This window comes from Lethenteron reissneri, chromosome 52 (genome assembly GCF_015708825.2).
Source record: "Lethenteron reissneri isolate LAM-NWPU_2019-01 chromosome 52, ASM1570882v1, whole genome shotgun sequence".
Classification (NCBI taxonomy): Eukaryota; Metazoa; Chordata; class Hyperoartia; order Petromyzontiformes; family Petromyzontidae; genus Lethenteron; species Lethenteron reissneri.
Window position 1 is genome coordinate 7400694 of NC_083830.1, and position 20408 is coordinate 7421101.

The 20408-nt window shown below is 55.6% G+C and overlaps 1 protein-coding gene across 1 annotated transcript in view; it reads left to right on the plus strand.

The window, feature by feature from the left end:
- The window catches only part of LOC133355876 (junctophilin-2-like), a 61629-nt gene that overhangs the window by 28043 nt on the left and 13178 nt on the right, over window positions 1-20408 (plus strand). Inside the window, exons 3-6 of the mRNA XM_061573289.1 lie at window positions 6427-6474; window positions 8453-8691; window positions 8992-9437; window positions 13828-13946. Of these exons, the coding sequence (XP_061429273.1) occupies window positions 6427-6474; window positions 8453-8691; window positions 8992-9437; window positions 13828-13946 (852 nt within the window). The remainder of the gene's footprint in view (window positions 1-6426; window positions 6475-8452; window positions 8692-8991; window positions 9438-13827; window positions 13947-20408) is intronic.

Sequence of the window (20408 nt, forward strand, 5' to 3'; positions counted from 1 at the left end):
GGAGCGTCGGGTTGCTCGGTCAATGGCCTGCAGGGTCAACGGCGGCGTGGTGTATTCCCCAAATATGCCCGACTGTGAGGGCGGGCCACAAGCCGGCGTGAGTAGGTGAAACGTTGAGTTTTATAAGGGCACCACGGGGTGACCAGCCCCTCCCACCCAGCCCCACCCCACCCAGCCCCCCCCACCCAGCCCCTCCCCACCCAGCCCCACCCCTCCCACCCCCCACCCAGCCCCTCCCCACCCTCCCTCCTCACCCAGCCCCTCCCCCCCTCCCCACCCAGCCCCTCCCCACCAAGCCCCTCCCCACCCTCCCCTCTCCACCCAGCCCCACCCCTCCCATTTTTGGACGCACGACGGACGGACACAATAATCCCCTGTGGGCTGGTGGAACCAGGAGGTTCCTACCAGTATTACCCAACAGCCTCGATTGTAGAGAACTATCCTTTTGCCTGTCCAGGGACCGGGGTGTTGCAGTAAATGTGAAACTTTAAAGCGAAAATCAGACCACGACTTGTTATATTCATTGCATCAATGCGCGTGCAATTTGTAAGGCCGCGGTGACACAGACTTATTTCATTTCAAGGTTAAATCCCTTGTTCATCGCGACGTCCTTTTTACTTCGATGTCTCAACAGCGTGACGGAGATTCACGTGATGACGTGCGGGTTCTGCCTTTGTAGTGAGGGTTGCCAGTTGACGCCGAGAAGGGGGGAGGAGGCGCCTCGCCCCCCCCCCATGTGGAGTGACGTCACCCGCTTATTATTAATGAGGGGGTGGGTGTCCATTTGGAGGACGTCACCTGCTCATGATTATTAATGAGGGGGGGCTGGTCGACGTGAAGTGACGTCACGAGCGCATGATTATTAGTGAGGGCGGGGGGAGTACTACCATATTGAGTGACGTCACCTGCTCATGATTATTAATGAGGTGGGGTGGTTAGAGGGTGTCCATTTGGATGATGTCACCTGCTCATGAATATTAATGAGGGGGGGCTGGTCGATGTGGAGTGACGTCACGAGCGTTAAGGACAGACATTCCTGGGTGATTATAGTCGGTATATTGGTCGCGAAAGCAGCCTCCGTGTTAAAGCCGCCTGTTCTGTCTGTACGGGATAGAGTGTTTCCCCCTCGCACGCGCGGGTTATCTCCGGCCGCTCCGGGTTTCTTCCCACGTGGTGCTTAAACGCTGATTAGTTGCCGGTGGCATCTTACCCGTACGCATGTCCGATGAATTTCGCACCGTGCCTTATCAACCGTGCTAAAATCGGAGGTGCGGGGGAAGGACAGCAAACGAAACACAAAAAAAGCATTTCAAAACAAGTGAGGTTTTAAATCTAGACGACTTTAAAAGCGCACGGCTCCCCGTGGCGGCTTCCTAAGAGCGGACGGGAAGAAGAGCATTCCAGACGGCCGCAGAAGCCATCGGTCTTTGTTCGATGGCCGAGCGGAGTTGCCGTGGCGACGGTTCACGACTCCTCGACGACATCGCCGAGGCTGCTTGCGTTGTGGCCGAAACGTCGTGAGAATAATTTTATTATGTTTTATTTTTTAGTTTCATTATTTCCCTTCTACGTGACTTTACCGAAAGAACCAAGAGATGAATCCCTGCAGTCACGAAAGCTTTAAATCGAAATTTATATCAGCAAGGTGTCGCGGGTCATTCGTGGCAAGCGCTTTTGCACGTCATGAGCGGATGTAGTAAGTAATATTGAAAACACACTTTTTTTTAAAACACGCTTTTATTAAATGTACCGTACTAGTGATGGCAGAACTCCACGACTCCAGGAAATGGCCCCGTAACTTGCCATAACGTAAGGCCAATTACAGCCAACGTCAGTTGAGCATGGACAATTAGACCCAAGCCAAAACATAACATATAAAAAAAGATATTTTATTTTATTTCTTATGATAGAAGATAGTATTGTCATCAGTATCACATAAGTATACCAAGTTTGCAGTCGATACCGCATTGGGAAGTGGGTAAAAATCGAGTTACAAGATTTGAGGATACAACAACGACAACAACAGACAGAGTGAGTTCAAAGAAAGCGTGTAAAATATACGTGGAGGACCGCAGGATCTTGGCCAATTGTCGGCACTACGTTGCCTGGTGTGCAGGAGGTCGTGGGTTCGATCCCAACTCTGACGCCTGCTGTGTATTTGGAGTCTGCGTGTCTCTCTCTCATCATCATCACGGTGACTAGGAGATGTTAACTACCTCGCCTGGTGTGCAGGAGGTCGTGGGTTCGATCCCAACTCTGACGCCTGCTGTGTATTTGGAGTCTGCGTGTCTCTCTCTCATCATCATCACGGTGACTAGGAGATGTTAACTACCTCGCCTGGTGTGCAGGAGGTCGTGGGTTCGATCCCAACTCTGACGCCTGCTGTGTATTTGGAGTCTGCGTGTCTCTCTCTCATCATCATCACGGTGACTAGGAGATGTTAACTACCTCGCCTGGTGTGCAGGAGGTCGTGGGTTCGATCCCAACTCTGACGCCTGCTGTGTATTTGGAGTCTGCGTGTCTCTCTCTCATCATCATCACGGTGACTAGGAGATGTTAACTACCTCGCCTGGTGTGCAGGAGGTCGTGGGTTCGATCCCAACTCTGACGCCTGCTGTGTATTTGGAGTCTGCGTGTCTCTCTCTCATCATCATCACGGTGACTAGGAGATGTTAACTACCTCGCCTGGTGTGCAGGAGGTCGTGGGTTCGATCCCAACTCTGACGCCTGCTGTGTATTTGGAGTCTGCGTGTCTCTCTCTCATCATCACGGTGACTAGGAGATGTTAACTACCTCGCCTGGTGTGCAGAAGGTCGTGGGTTCGATCCCAACTCTGACGCCTGCTGTGTATTTGGAGTCTGCGTGTCTCTCTCTCATCATCATCACGGTGACTAGGAGAGCTTCTTGGTTCTTTCGGTAAAGTCACGTAGAAGGGAAATAATAAAATAATTTTCACGACGTTTCGGCCACAACGCAAGCAGCCGTCCTCAGGTGAAGACCAGGTCTGTCGGGGAAGACAGCATCTGACTATCTACGTGACTTTACCGAAAGAATCAAGAAGATGGCTAGGAGATGTTAAATATCTCGCCTGGGTGTGGCAGGAGGTCGTGGGTTCGATCTCAACTCTGACGACGCCTGCTGTGTATAGGTGCTTTGTGTGTCTTTCTCCTCAATCATCATCACGGTGGCTATGAGATGTTAACTATCTCGCCTGGGTGTGCAGGAGGTCGTTGGGTTCGATCTCAACTCTGACGACGCCTGCTGTTATATGGAGTTTGTGTGTCCTTCTCTCACCTCATCCATCACGGTGGCTAGGAGATGTTACTACCCGTCGCCTGGTGTACAGGAGGTCGTGGGTTCGATCCCAACTGCTGAAGCCCTGCTGTGTATATGAGTTTGCGGTGTCTCCTCTCTCCCCGTGGTCGCCGTGGATTTTTCCTCCGGTCCTCCGGTGTTTCCCTCCAAGTTCAAACTCAACCGTCGCGCGGTTTCAAGGTACATTATTTGGCCGCTATAAATGTCCACGCGACGATGGCCACTTCGTTGAGCCATCGTTTGTGGCCGTCGTTCGGGGACGGGTCGCTTCTGAAGAAAAGAGCTTCACACAGCTCGGCGGGGGCTTTACCCGGGAAGAAAAACACAAAATCGTTTTAGACCCCGAGCTCCGATCATCCGATGCCCGTCAGCGTTCTCTGCGATTTCCGTTAGACCGCGCTGTTGCCCCCAGATTCCGTTACCGCTATCCAGCGCGCGACGACAAGTGCCGTAATTCCGTTACCGCGACGTGCGCATATCCGTCCGCCCTGGTGTGTGTGTGACCCCTGGCACATGCTGGGTCGCACCCGTGACCTCCTGCCAGCGGGCGTTCGACACTCACGTGGTAGCCTCAGGTGCACATGGCCTGGCACAAGCGTCGTGGTGACGTCACCCAGGGGGGCCACTTAGTGGCGAATGGCGGTTGTGTGTTGTTGTTTGCGCGTTGTTGTGTGTGCGGTGTTGTGTGCCGTGCTGTTGGTGGCAGTGTAAGGCGTCAGCGCTACGCTGCGCTACAAGCCCGGCGACCCCGGGCGGCCACACCGGTGATGGTTATCCTGAACCGGTTCTGGGGCCCTCCCCTAGGCCGACTCAGCCTCAAATTAGCACTTGGTGCGGTGCGTAGTAAACATCGGGGCTGGGGAGACAATGGCGGCCGGGCGTGGTGCTGGCCACCCACCGCCTAGTGTGCCGTTGCCGGCCTTCATAGGTGCTCGCTAACAGCACTTGCCCCAACAGTCTGTTGAGGCTATTTGGTGGAGGGAATCTTTGTCTTTGCTGTTAGGCGTGGGGTGATTGATCAGCGCAGCATCAATACGACCTGGCACCTGCCAGCTCGATACTATTGAAGTCGCCAGATGCCCAGCCCTCTCTGTGTCTGCGTCTGTGGCTGTGAGCGGACATGCGCGGCTGTCTGCATGTGGCTGTGTGGCCACCGTGGTTTGCGGGATGTTACTCCCTCGCCTGGTCTACAGGAGGCCGTGGGTTCGATCCCGACCCGGATGCCTGCTGCCGTATATTTGGAGTTTGCGTGTCTCTCTCTCTCATCATCATCACGGTGGCGAGGAGATGTTGACTCCCTCGCCTGGTATAACAGGAGGCCGTGGGTTCGATCCCGACTCTGACGCCTGCTGCCGTATATTTTGGAGTCTGCGTGTCTCTCCTCTGTCATCATCATCACGGTAGCTAGGAGATGTTGACTCCCTCGCCTGGTATACAGGAGGCCGTGGGTTCGATCCCGACCCTGATGCCTGCTGCCGTATATTTGGAGTCTCCGTGTCTCTCTCTGTCATCATCATCACGGTGGCTAGGAGATGTTGACTCCCTCGCCTGGTATACAGGAGGCCGTGGGTTCGATCCCGACTCTGACGCCTGCTGCCGTATATTTGGAGTCTCCGTGTCTCTCTCTCATCATCATCACCACGGTGGCTAGGAGATGTTGACTCCCTCGCCTGGTATACAGGAGGCCGTGGGTTCGATCCCGACCCGGACGCCTGCTGCCGTATATTTGGAGTCTGCGTGTCTCTCTCTCATCATCATCACGGTGGCTAGGAGATGTTGACTCCCTCGCTTGGTATACAGGAGGCCGTGGGTTTGATCCCGACTCTGATGCCTGCTGCCGTATATTTGGAGTTTGCGTGTCTCTCTCTCTCTCATCATCACGGTGGCTAGGAGATGTTGACTCCCTCGCCTGGTATACAGGAGGCCGTGGGTTCGATCCCGACTCTGACGCCTGCTGCCGTATATTTGGAGTCTGCGTGTCTCTCTCTCTCATCATCACGGTCGCTAGGAGATGTTGACTCCCTCGCCTGGTATACAGGAGGCCGTGGGTTTGATCCCGACTCTGATGCCTGCTGCCGTATATTTGTAGTTTGCGTGTCTCTCTCTCTCATCATCACGGTGGCTAGGAGATGTTGACTCCCTCGCCTGGTATACAGGAGGCCGTGGGTTCGATCCCGACTCTGACGCCTGCTGCCGATATATTGGAGTCTGCGTGTCTCTCTCTCTCATCATCACGGTCGCTAGGAGATGTTGACTCCCTCGCCTGGTATACAGGAGGCCGTGGGTTCGATCCCGACCCGGATGCCTGCTGCCGTATATTTGTAGTTTGCGTGTCTCTCTCCCCGTGGTCGCGTGGATTTATCTTTGGCTCCTCCGGTTTTTCCCTCCACATTTAGAATCAACGTCCACAGCGTTTAGAGTATTGGGCTGCTACACATTTCCACGTGATGATGATGATGATAAGCCACTTTGTTGGGCTGTCGTTTGTGGCCAGGGTCGCTTCTGAAAAAAAGAGCTGCATTGCTCAGTGGGGCCTTACCTGGTAAAGTAAAAATAGCGGTAAAGAATCGTGTGTCTGGGCGTGGTGCTGGCCACGCGAACAGCACTTGCCCCAACAGTTTGTTAAGGCTAGATGGGGGATCTTTGTCGTCTTGCAACAGTCACCGGCACACCGTACTCACGGTTGCTCGCGGCTAACATTGGTGGCAATTATCAGAAATGATTTTTGGACCACCGCTAGCTCAAAACTGGGGCCTTAAACAACGGACACCCAATGTGGTGTGTACACACATCAGCACTGGGGAGACAAAGGCTGCCCGGGCACGAGCACCATCCACACCACCCGCTTGTGTGGTCACAGGCCCTTACCGCCGGCAAATTGTGAGTTGCCGCGCTCGCTGATGGCACTTGCCCCGACACAGCGGGGTGGTGGTGGTGGTGGGTGGTGGTGGTGGCGGATCCTTTACCTTTACCTTTGTCTCCTGAATGCACCTACCAGGGCCAGTGGGTGAACGGGGAGCGCCACGGCTATGGGCTGCGGCAGAGCGTGCCGTCCTGCATGGCGTCGGTGTACCGCGCGGCGCACCGCTCCTCCCTGCTCTCCATCCGTAGCAACCGGCGAGCAGAGCAACGGCACCGCCGAGCAACCCCAGCCCAACGGTGAACGCAGCGTCATTGGCGCCAACCGTCAGCCCGAACCACCACTATCACGCCTCACCGCCAACCATTGTCACCGCCATCGGCGCCACCGCCGTCACTGCCGCCGCCACCACCACCACGAACGCTGCCACCATCACCACCGCCACCGTTACCGCCACCATCGCCACGATCACCATCACTCTCGCCGCCAACCATTGTCACCACCATCGTCATCACCCGCCGCCATCATCACTGTTGCAACCATCGCCACCACCACTATCGCTGGCCACCACCACCGCCGCAGCCATCGCCATATCATCATCACCACCGCCACCATCATCATCACTCTCAAACCGTCATCATAAGCACCTCCACCTTCATCACTCTCACTGTCATCATCACCGCCACCACCATCATCATCACTCTCACCGTCATCATCAACCACCGCCCACCACCATCATCATCACTCTCACCGTCATCATCACCGCCACCACCATCCCCACTCTCACCGTCATCATAATCACCTCCACCATCATCACTCTCACCGTCATCATCACCGCCACCACCATCATCATCACTCTCACCGTCATCATAATCACCTCCACCATCATCACTCTCACCGTCATCATCACCGCCACCACCATCATCACCACTCTCACCGTCATCATCACCCGCCACCCACCATCATCATCACTCTCACCGTCATCATCACCCGCCACCACCATCATCACTCTCACCGTCATCATAATCACCTCCACCATCATCACTCTCACCGTCATCATCACCCCGCCACCACCATCATCACCACTCTCACCGTCATCATCACCGCCACCACCATCATCATCACTCTCACCGTCATCATCACCCGCCACCACCATCATCATCACTCTCACCGTCATCATCACCGCCACCACCATCATCATCACTCTCACCGTCATCATAATCACCTCCACCATCATCACTGTCACCGTCATCATCACCGCCACCACCATCATCACCACTCTCACCGTCATCATCACCGCCACCACCATCATCATCACTCTCACCGTCATCATCACCGCCACCACCATCACCACTCTCACCGTCATCATAATCAACCCTCCACCATCATCACTCTCACCGTCATCATCACCGCCACCACCATCATCACCACTCTCACCGTCATCATCACCGCCACCACCATCATCATCACTCTCACCGTCTCATCACCGCCACCACCATCATCATCACTCTCACCGTCATCATCACCGCCACCACCATCATCACTCTCACCGTCATCATAATCACCTCCACCATCATCACTTTCACCGTCATCATCACCGCCACCACCATCATCACCACTCTCACCGTCATCATCACCGCCACCACCATCATCATCACTCTCACCGTCATCATCACCGCCACCACCATCATCATCACTCTCACCGTCATCATCACCGCCACCACCATCATCATCACTCTCACCGTCATCATAATCACCTCCACCATCATCACTCTCACCGTCATCATCACCGCCCACCACCATCATCACCACTCTCACCGTCATCATCACCGCCACCACCATCATCATCACTCTCACCGTCATCATCACCCGCCACCACCATCACCACTCTCACCGTCATCATAATCACCTCCACCATCATCACTCTCACCGTCATCATCACCCGCCACCACCATCATCACCACTCTCAACCGTCATCATCACCGCCACCACCACCATCATCATCACTCTCACCGTCATCATCACCCGCCACCACCATCATCATCACTCTCACCGTCATCATCACCGCCACCGCCATCAGCACGCTCAATGTTATGATCACCGCCACTAAATCGACCTAGTGGGGGGGGGGGGGTGGTGGGGAGGGTTGAGGGAGGGGAACGGGAAGCCGACGATCGGTGCTGGTCCCGCGAACGGGAAAACATCGGGGACCCGTGTCCGCTTCACGTCGCGCTAACCGCTACATCGCCCCCCCCCCTCCGCCCTCCGCCCTCGCAGCCGCGCCTGGAGCCCCCGGCTTGCTGACGACGCGCGCCGGCTTCGCCCTCGCGGGCCTCGCCGCGGGCGCCAACGCCAAGCCCGAGAAGGCGGCCAAGAAGCGCGGCCTGTTCCGCAGCGGCTCGCTGCTCAGCGGGCTGAAGCTGCGCAAGTCGGACTCCAAGGCGTCGCTCTCGAGCCAGCTGAGCAAGCGCAGCTCCTTCCGCAGCGAGGCCGGCGACAGCCTCGCCGAGTCGGAGGTGAGGCCCCCCCCCCCTACCCCCTGCCCCCGCCCCCCCGCGGTGGGGCGGTGGGGTTGAGCTTGGGGGGAGGGAGGGGGGGGGCTGAAACGTTGTCGCTCGTTGAGGTTGCGCGCCGGGTGCTCGTAAATTCAGCGACTAATTATTTTACTTTTACTTACCAGGTAAAGGCCCGCTGAGCTGCACGACGGCTCAACGGAGCGGCTTGTCGTTGCCCTTTAACCTCGCTCTCGTCCACGCTCTCTCCACGCTCTCTCCACCAACCCCTCCCTCCACACACACACCCCCTCTCCGCCACAGATGAGCTTCGGCGACGTCGGCCGGGACTCGCCCATTGCCGGCACGACCGCGGCGACGGCGACCGGCGCCGGCGGCTCGTTGGCGGCGGCGGACGAGGAGGAGGCGGCGCGCCTGGACGACGCGTCGGCCACGGAGAGCTACGCAGGGGAGTGGCGCGGCGACCGCCGCTGCGGCTTCGGCGTGGCCGAGCGCTCCGACGGGCTGCGCTACGAGGGCGAGTGGCTGGACGACGAGCGCCACGGCTACGGGCGCACCACCGCGGCCGACGGGCGCACCGAGGAGGGAAAGTACAAGCATGGCGCCCTGCCCACGGGCGCCGGGGCCCGCCGGCGGGCGCTCATCCCGCTGCGCGCCGGCAAGGTGCGCGGCAAGGTGGAGCGAGCCGTCGAGGGCGCCAACCGGGCCGCCGCCATCGCGCGCCAGAAGGCCGACATCGCCGCGTCCAGGTGACGGTGGGCGGGGAGGGGGGGGGCCGTGGGGGTGCTGGGGGCGTGTGGTGGGTGGGGGGTGGCGGTTGTGGTGGGGCGGTTGCGGGCTTCGTCGTCATCATTGTTGTTGTTGTGCTTCGCTTGGTGATGACGAGATGTTAACTACCTCGCCTGGTACGCAGGAGGTCACGGGTTCCATTCCAACCCTGACGCCTGCTGCTGTATATTTGAAGTTTGCGTCTCTCTCTCTCATCATCATCACGGTGGCTAGGAGATGTTAACTCCCTCGCCTGGTCTACAGGAGGTTACGGGTTCCATCCCAACCCTGACGCCTGCTGCTGTATGTTTGAAGTTTGCGTCTCTCTCTTTCATCATCATCACGGTGGCTAGGAGATGTTTACTACCTCGCCTGGTATACAGGAGGTCGCGAGTTCCATCCCAACCCTGACGCCTGCTGCTGTATATTTGGAAGTTTGCGTGTCTCTCTCTCTCCCCGTTGTCGCGTGGATTTTTGTCCACTCCACATTTATAATAATCAACGTCACGCGTTTAGAATAATACGGCAGCTATACATTTCCACGTGGTAAGCCACTTTGTTGGGCTATCATTTGCGGCCAATGTTCTTCTCAAAAAGAGCTACATAGCTCAGTGGGTCTTACCTGGTAAAATAAAAATTGTTTAATTATGACGATGATGACGACGACGACGATGGGGATGATAATCGTCATCTCTGAATCGTCGTCGTTGCCGTCGTTACGACCGTCGTGATTCCCGAATTGTCAGCGTCGTCGTCATCATTCCTGAATCGTCATGATCGGCATCTTTCCTGAAGCATCGTCGCCACCTCGAAATCAGTAATTATTATGGTGGCGGTGGTGGCAGTGATAGCGGTGATGCTGGCGATGATTTTGATCACCGCCATCATTGTTAATACCACCAACACCACCACCATGATCATCGCCATCATTGTTATTACCACCAACACCACCACCATGATCATCGCCATCATTGTTATTACCACCAACACCACCACCACCATGATCATCGCCATCATTGTTAATACCACCAACACCACCACCATGATCATCGCCATCATTGTTAATACCACCAACACCACCACCATGATCATCGCCATCATTGTTATTACCACCAACACCACCACCATGATCATCGCCATCATTGTTAATACCACCAACACCACCACCATGATCATCGCCATCATTGTTAATACCATCAACACCACCACCATGATCATCGCCATCATTGTTATTACCACCAACACCACCACCATGATCATCGCCATCATTGTTATTACCACCAACACCACCACCATGATCATCGCCATCATTGTTAATACCACCAACACCACCACCATGATCATCGCCATCATTGTTATTACCACCAACACCACCACCATGATCATCGCCATCATTGTTAATGCCACCAACACCACCACCATGATCATCGCCATCATTGTTAATACCACCAACACCACCACCATGATCATCGCCATCATTGTTAATACCATCAACACCACCACCATGATCATCGCCATCATTGTTAATACCATCAACACCACCACCATGATCATCGCCATCATTGTTAATACCACCAACACCACCACCATGATCATCGCCATCATTGTTATTACCACCAACACCACCACCATGATCATCGCCATCATTGTTATTACCACCAATACCACCACCATGATCATCGCCATCATTGTTATTACCACCAACACCACAACCATGATCATCGCCATCATTGTTAATACCACCAACACCACCACCATGATCATCGCCATCATTGTTAATACCACCAACACCACCACCATGATCATCGCCATCATTGTTAATACCACCAACACCACCACCATGATCATCGCCATCATTGTTATTACCACCAACACCACCACCATGATCATCGCCATCATTGTTAATACCACCAACGCCACCACCATGATCATCGCCATCATTGTTAATACCACCAACACCACCACCATGATCATCGCCATCATTGTTAATACCACTAACACCACCACCATGATCATCGCCATCATTGTTAATACCATCAACACCACCACCATGATCATCGCCATCATTGTTATTACCACCAACACCACCACCATGATCATCCCCATCATTGTTATTACCACCACCACCACCATGATCATCGTAAGTCTGGTCTGGTCGGTGTGCCTGTCGCGTTTCCCCCGGTGTCTCTTCCCGACCCAGCAGGAGTGTGGGCTGGCGGGGAAGGTGTTGATCCTCCCAGCGCGCGTTTCAGGGTCCACAAATAATCGCTGGGGACAGCGGAACTCCCCCCCCAGCCCCCCACCAGCCCCCCATCCCCCCCAGCCCCCCACCTCCCTCCCACCGTGGGGGGTTGGGGGGGAAGGCATCGTCGGGGAATTCCGTGACCATGGCCCCACTCCGTGCAGGGTTTTGTTGGCGGCGTTTTGTCGGTCGGTTCGTCCGTGCCATCACGCTCGGCCCTCCCTCCCCCCAAGCCTTCCTCCCTCCCTCCCTCCTGCCCTCCCGCCCTTTGTCCGTCCATCTCTTAATTTCCCTTCCCGCCTGTCCGTCTGATTTATCGGTACATTCACCCGTTCGTCTATTAGTCCAAGTGTCTGTCCGTCCGTCCATCGGTTAATTTCTTTATCCCGCTGTCTCTGTCAACACAACCATCTATCCATCCGCATGACCCTCCGTCTGGCCGTCCATCTGTTAATGCATCTATCTGTCCCCCTGTTCATGAGTTTATACATCCATCTATACATACATACGTATTGTCCCTCCATATCTACACCCACCCAAACCCACGCACTTCACCCACCCACCCCACCCACCCCTACTCATCTCACACAACCCACCCACACCCACCCACGCACCCAAACTCACGCACCCAAACCCACCCAAACCCACCCCACCCACTCTAACCCACCCACCCAAACCCACCTCACCCAACCCACCCACATCCACCCACGCACCCAAACCCACGCACCCAAACCCACGCACCCCCCCCAAACCACCCCACCCCACCCAACCCACCCACATCCACCCACGCACCCAAACCCACACACCCAAACCCACGCATCCCAACCCACCCTAACCCACCCCCCCCAACCCACCCCACCCAACCCGCCCACATCCACCCACGCACCCAAACCCACACACCCACCCAAACCCACCCCACCCACCCGCTTATGAACTTGCGACAAACACACTGCATCTGTTGTGCTCATTTTTGGGGCGGTGCCCGGGGGAGAATTGTCCCCTTTGGCCCCCACCCCCCGCCCCCACCCCTCACCCCCCGCCTCCCTCGGGGCTGCCCCTGGGCACCTGCCCACCGGCTGCCCACCGGCTGTGGTGCTGCGACACGGCGGGGGACCCCGAGCAGAGCGCACGGAGGGTTGGCCCGGCTCGGAATCCCGGAATCCCGGCTGGGGGTGGCTGGGACAGCGGCCACAGCTGAGCCAGCCCCAGCGCCCACCCCGTTCCCCCCACGTGTCCTCAACTCACATTGGAGTGTGTGTGGGGGTGGTGGTGGTGTAGTGTGGGTGTGAGTAGTGTGTGTGGTGTAGTGGTGTAGTGTGAGTGGTGGGGGTGGTGTAATGGTGTAGTGTGTGTTTGAGTAGTGTGTGTGGTGTAGTGGTGTAGTGTGAGTGTGAGTAGTGTGTGTGGTGTAGTGGTGTAGTGTGAATGGTGGGGGTGGTGTAGTGGTGTAGTGTGTGTGTGAGTAGTGTGTGTGGTGTAGTGTGTGTGGTGTAGTGGCGGTGTTAAGCGATGAATTCACCGTAGCCGTTGACACCGATCTCAGCGTGATCACGAAGTTACAGCCGCATTAACCAGATAGCAATAGGGGTGGAGTGGTGGCGCAGTGGTTAGCACACCGCAACGCGAACCTGGCGAGCCGAGTTCGGCTCCCGGCCCGACGCGGCTCTGCGTGTGTCGCTCCAGGACTAGCGCTCACCCCTAACGCGCTCCACGTGTTCATTGCGTGTTGGTCGCGTGTTGGTCCTGTGTCGGTCGCGTGTCGGTCACGTGTCGGTCGCGTATTCGTCACGTGTCGGTCGCGTGTTGGTCGCATGTCGGTCGCGTGTTGGTCGCGTGTCGGTCGCATGTCGGTCGCGTGTTCGTCACGTGTCGGTCGCGTGTCGGTCGCGTGTCCGTCGCGTGTTGGTCGCGTGTTGGTCGCATGTCGGTCGCGTGTTGGTCGCGTGTCGGTCGCATGTCGGTCGCGTGTTCGTCACGTGTCGGTCGCGTGTTGGTCGCATGTCGGTCGCGTGTTGGTCGCGTGTCAGTCGCATGTCGGTCGCGTGTTCGTCACGTGTCGGTCGCGTGTCGGTCGCGTGTTCGTCGCGTGTGTTCGTCACGTGTCGGTGGGGCGTTGGTGGCGTGTGCAGGGCTGGGCACGCGCGGAGCAAGGCGGAAGCCGCCGACACGGCGGGCGAGGTGGCGCAGGAGGAGGGGCGGACGGCGCGCGGCATCGCCAAGGAGCTCTCGCCGTCCTTCCACCAGCCCGGTGCGCGGTGACAAAGACAAAGGTCCCCCCCCCCTCCACACCGTAGCCTCTAACAGACCGTTGGGGCAAGTGCTGCTGCGAGCGAGCGGCGCCCACGAAGGTCCGGGGAACGGGCGCATGAGGAGCGCGGTGCGGCCAACGCCACCACCACCGCCACCACCGCCGCCACCGCCACCACCGCCGCCACCGCCACCACCGCCACCAACACCACCAATACCACCAACACCGCCACCACCAACACCACCATCACCGCCACCAACACCACCAAATCCGCCACCACCAACACCGCCAACAACACCGCCACTAACACCACCAACACCAACGCCACCAACACCACCGCCACCACCGCCACCGCCACCACCAACACCACCATCACCGCCACCAACACCACCAAATCCGCCACCACCAAAACCGCCGCCACCACCACCAGCACCGCCAACATCGCCACCAACACCACCAACACCACCAACGCCACTAACACCACCATCACCACCGCCACCAACACCACCAAAACCGCCCCCACCAACACCACCAACAACACCATCACCACCGCCACCAACACCACCGTCACCACCGCCACCAACACCACCAAAACCGCCGCCACCCCCACCAACACCACCAACAACACCAACACCACCAACACCGCCCCCGCCCGCCCCCCCAGTGCACCCAGGTAGGTACTCGTTTGTTTAAGGCCGAGTCGCCCTAGTTTAGGGGACCGGTTCGGATAATCGTCACTGGTGTTGGCCGAGAGGCAAAGACAAAGATCCCCCGCGTAGCCTTAACAGACCGTTGGGGCAAGTGCTGTTAGCGAGCAGCAGCGCCCACGAAGGCCGATAGACGCACACGCACACACGCACGCACACACACACGCACGCACACACGCACCCACACACGCACACACGCACCCACACACGCACACACACGCACACACGCACCCACACACGCACACACGCACCCACACGCACACACGCACCCACACACGCACACACGCACCCACACGCACACACGCACCCACACACGCACACACGCACCCACACACGCACACACGCACCCACACACGCACGCACACACGCACCCACACACGCACCCACACACGCACCCACATATGCACGCACGCACCCACGCACACACGCACCCACGCACGCACGCACGCACACGTGTGTGCCCCGCGTGTTAATGCTGCCTTAGCGAGGATTACGAACATTAATTCCGCGTCGCGTCTCCCATCATCCAATATCTCCGAGGTCGTAATCGTCGGCGGTGGGGGCCGGTGGTGCGGTGGCGCGTTACGTAATCACTAACTGGAATAATTAAGTCGATAATGGGGTGGGGGGGGGGGGCGAGGGTTTGGAGGGGGGTATGAAAAGTGTCGCAACGGAGCGTGGAGAGAGCGGCCGCCGGCGATGTCCTATCGGCCGTCGAGAGGAGAGCCGAGTTGCTTTAAAAAACTTTAATTTTTTGACTTAAAACTTTCGTGACTGCAGGAATTTCATATTCTGTGGTTCTTTCATTAAAGTCACGTAGATAGAAAAAATTATAACAATAAAGTTAATAAAAAATATCACGACGTTTCGATCGCAACACAAGCGGTCCGTCATTATTATTTAATTGTTATTATATTTTCTATCTACGTGACTTTACCGAAAAGAACCATAGAATATTTTACCTTTTATTTTTTATTTTACCAGGTAAGGCCCCCCCCCCCTCGCTCTTTAATCCCAGAGGCGATCGCAAACGATGGCTCGGCGAATTGGCGACTCGCCTCCGTCTTTGTCATCATCGTCGTGTGGAAATGTATCGGCAGTGGACAAATGCTCTGACAACAAAGATAAAGATCCCCCATCTAGCCTTAACAGACTGTTGAGGCAAGTGCTGTGAGCGTGACCAGCACCACGCCCAGACACACGATTCTTTACCGCTATTTTTACTTGAGCAGATAAGGCCCCACCGAGGTATGCGACCTGGCCACAAACGATAGCCCATCATCACGTGGACATTTACAGCAGCCGAATACTCTAAACGCACGTCGTTGACTCTAAATGTGGAGGGAAAAACCGGAGGTCCCGGAGAAAAATCCACGCGACCACGGGGAGAGACAGAGAGACACGCAAACTCCAAATATACAGCAGCAGGCGTCAGCGTTGGGATCGAACCCACGACCTCCTGTACACCAGGCGAGGTAGTTAACATCTCCTAGCCACCGTGATGATGATGATGAGAGAGAGACACGCAAACTCCAAATATACAGCAGCAGGCGTCAGGGTCGGGATCGAACCCACAACCTCTTGTACACCAGGCGAGGTAGTTAACATCTCCTAGCAACCGTGATGATGATGAGAGAGAGACACGCAAACTCCAAATATACAGCAGCAGGCGTCAGCGTTGGGATCGAACCCACGACTTCCTGTATACCAGGCGAGGTAGTTAACATCTCCTAGCCACCGTGATGATGATGATGAGAGAGAGACACGCAAACTCCAAATATACAGCAGCAGGCGTCAGCGTTGGGATCGAACCCACGACCTCCTGTATACCAGGCGAGGTCGTTAACATCTCCTAGCCACCGTGATGAGGATGAGAGAGAGACACGCAAACTCCAAATATACAGCAGCAGGCGTCAGCGTTGGGATCGAACCCACGACCTCCTGTATACCAGGCGAGGTAGTTAACATCTCCTAGCCACCGTGTTACCCACGGTGGCTTGGGTAAGCGGACGCGTCGTGGCTGAGAAGGGATGTTGACCAGCGGATGAGACTCGGTGCTGGAACGGCAGCCAAAGGACGGAGCCGTGAGCCCGGGGAGATGCAGCGACGCGGATCGCCGCGCGCGCGGGGGGGGGGGGGGAGGCCTTCATCCAGCTGTAGATAGACCTTGGCCGCTGACGATGATGCTGCCGATGACGACGATTCTGCGCTGTCGTTTTCGCGCGCTCAGCACGGGATGAGCGAAGTCCTCCGTGCGGAACGCTCCCAGGGGGACGGTGCATCGCCCCCCCGCGTCATAGAGAACGAACGGCCCACGGAAGTGGATTTCACAGAACATCATCTGAGATATCGTAGTAGTAGGTTTTTACTCTTTAAACTGGTACAAAACTGACACCTTTATACAAGGCATAATGTTTGCAATAACCACAACACAAGTAGTCAAAATGCAAACAAAAAGAAACAACTCTGATGATGATAATGATATGCACTGTCCTTGAAGTTGATTGGTCCACACCCGAGACGGCTTTCTTTAGAGCCTAGTCTCCATTGGTGTTGGACCAGATGACACCAAAAGGCGTACAACTTAACTTCAAGGACAGTGCATATCATCATCAGAGTTGTTTCTTTTTGTTTGCATTTTGACTACTTGTGTTGTGGTTATTGCAAACATGATGCCTTGTATAAAGGTGTCAGTTTTGTACCAGTTTAAAGGGTAAAAACCTACTACTATATTTTGCCATTGGTAAAGGAGATGTCTCATAGTGTAAATCTGAGATATCTTCCCGGCGGGGCGGGGTGGGGGCGTGGTTCGGGGGCACGCGAGGCACTTTCCCACGCGGCGTGAGGAACGTCCGTCGCGCCGCGGCGAAAGCTGAACTTAATTATTTATTTGCTCGCTAAACTTTTTGGAATGTTTTTTCGCCGAATTAGGGCGCAAAGTCAAATTTAGCGGAGTGAGGTCTTGAATCCTTTATATTAAGTTCACTTGCTTGCTTGCTTGCGTGCTTGCTTGCTTGCTTACGACCGTGCAAATCTCTCGGTCGTTTTTTAACCCACTTCCCGTGATCCAATCGAGCTGACATTTTGCACACAGACTCGTTGTGCGAGACAATTAATGTTCGTGAAAATTTTTTTCCTAAATGTTACACTGTTAAGGGAAAACAAATTAAATATTTAATTACCAATTGCTTAATACTGGCAGACAATCATCTGACCCATAGGTGGCAGCCATCTCAAGCCAGAGGAAGAGAGGACTCTAGCCGCCACGCATATAAAGGATTTAGAGTGAAAAACTTTGTTTTTACGGGTTATACTTATTCCCCGTGCAGTCGTCAGAGCGCCGGGTTAAGAGCGTCAACTCCGACTGGACACCTGTGAAAAAAAGCTTCACAGCTCATCGGCTTTGTGCTGCCCAGTGAGAGATTTGTTAATTCCGATTCTGAACTCGCCACGCTTGAGTTGGGAGCCAGGATCCCGGCGGTGTTGGCTCGGAGCCGCCCGACAAAACCTTGAATCGAAACGTCAACCACATACACCACATACACCACACACACCACATACACCACACACACCACATACACCACACACACACCCACACACACCACATACACCACACACACCACATACACCACACATACCACACACACCACATACACCACACACACACCCACACACACCACATACACCACACACACCACATACACCACACATACCACACACACCACATACACCACACACACCACATACACCACACACACCACATACACCACACACACCCACATACACCACACACACACCACACACACACACCACACACACCACATACACCACACACACACCACACACACACACCACACACACCACATACACCACACACACCACATACACCACACACACCACATACACCACACACACCCACATACACCACACACACACCACACACACACACCACATACACCACACACACCACACACACCACATACACCACACACACCACACACACCACATACACCACACGCACCACACACACCACACGCACCACACACACCACATGCACCAGACAGCACACACACCACATACACCACACACACCACACGCACCACACACACCACACGCACCACACATACCACACGCACCACACACACCACACGCACCACACACACCACACACACCACACACACCACACACACCACACACACCACACACACCACACACACCACACACACCAAACACACCACACACACCAAACACACCACACACACCACACACACCACACACACCACACACACCACACACACCACACACACCACATACATCACACACACCACACACACCGTCACAATCTACACCACACACACCACACACACCATGCACCAAACACCCCATGCACTACACACACCGCACACACTGCCACAATCCACCCGTCACACACACGATGATATCCACACATCAAACACATCGCCATCGCACTCTTCACTTCACACGCACAACATGACATTTTCACATCACAAAGACAAAGATCCACTGTGTAGCCTTCACATACTTTTGGGGCAAGTCCTGTTAGCGAGCAGCACCTATGAAGGCCGGCACGGCACTCTACGGGGTGGGTGATCAGTACCACACCCGACCGCTTTTGTCTCCCTAGTGGTAATGTAATTTTACACACCGCACCAGGTACTCATTTGAAGCCGAGTCGACCTAGGGGAGGCCCAGGACCGGTTCAGATAATCGCCACCGGTGTTGGTTGTCGTGAGCGGGAATCGAACCCAGGTCGCCCGGTTCGTAGCGCCGCGTGCTAACCGCTACCACTCCCGCTCCCCACATCGCCCACACACTCATACACACACTGACACACACACACTCACACACGCGTGCCGTGACATCCACGCATCACGGCTGACTGGAACGCCATGGCCTGGCCCCTCCCGGTTACTCGGTGGTGGTGGTGGCGGCTGCGGTGGCGGCTGCGGTGGCGGCTGCGGTGGCGGCTTCGTTTGGCGTTGGGGGGAGAGCGTGCCGCGGGAATGCGTGCCGTTCTATTAATACCCGCGGCCCATATCGGAGAGAGGCGAGTGTTCCACCTCCTCCTCCCCGGTGATTGAACACCGAGCGGCACCTGTTCCGCAGAGATGGGCGAAGGATCGGCGCGGCTCCAAACTCAACGCGCGCATGTGTGTGGCGGTGTGCACGCGTGTGCGTGGCGGTGTGCACGCGTGTGCATGGCGGTGTGCACGCGTGTGCGTGGCGGTGTGCACGCGTGTGCGTTGAACTTCGTTCGCACCGTAACGTAGCCAACCGTGCTGAATCGCAGTTGTCAAGAAATGTGTTTTCAATCTGGATCTAGAAGTACATAGATACCCGTACACTCTATACGTAGATACCCAGAGACTCTATACATGGAGACCCATAGGTTCTATACATGCAGACCCATGGACTCTACACATTGAGACCAATAGACTCTATACGTACAGACCCATGGACTCTACACATAGATACCAATAGACTCTATACGTACAGACCCATGGACTCTACACATAGATACCAATAGACTCTATACGTACAGACCCATGGACTCTACACATTGAGACCAATAGACTCTATACGTACAGACCCATGGACTCTACACATAGATACCAATAGACTCTATACGTACAGACCCATGGACTCTACACATAGATACCAATAGACTCTATACGTACAGACCCATAGACTCTACACATAGATACCAATAGACTCTATACGTACAGACCCATAG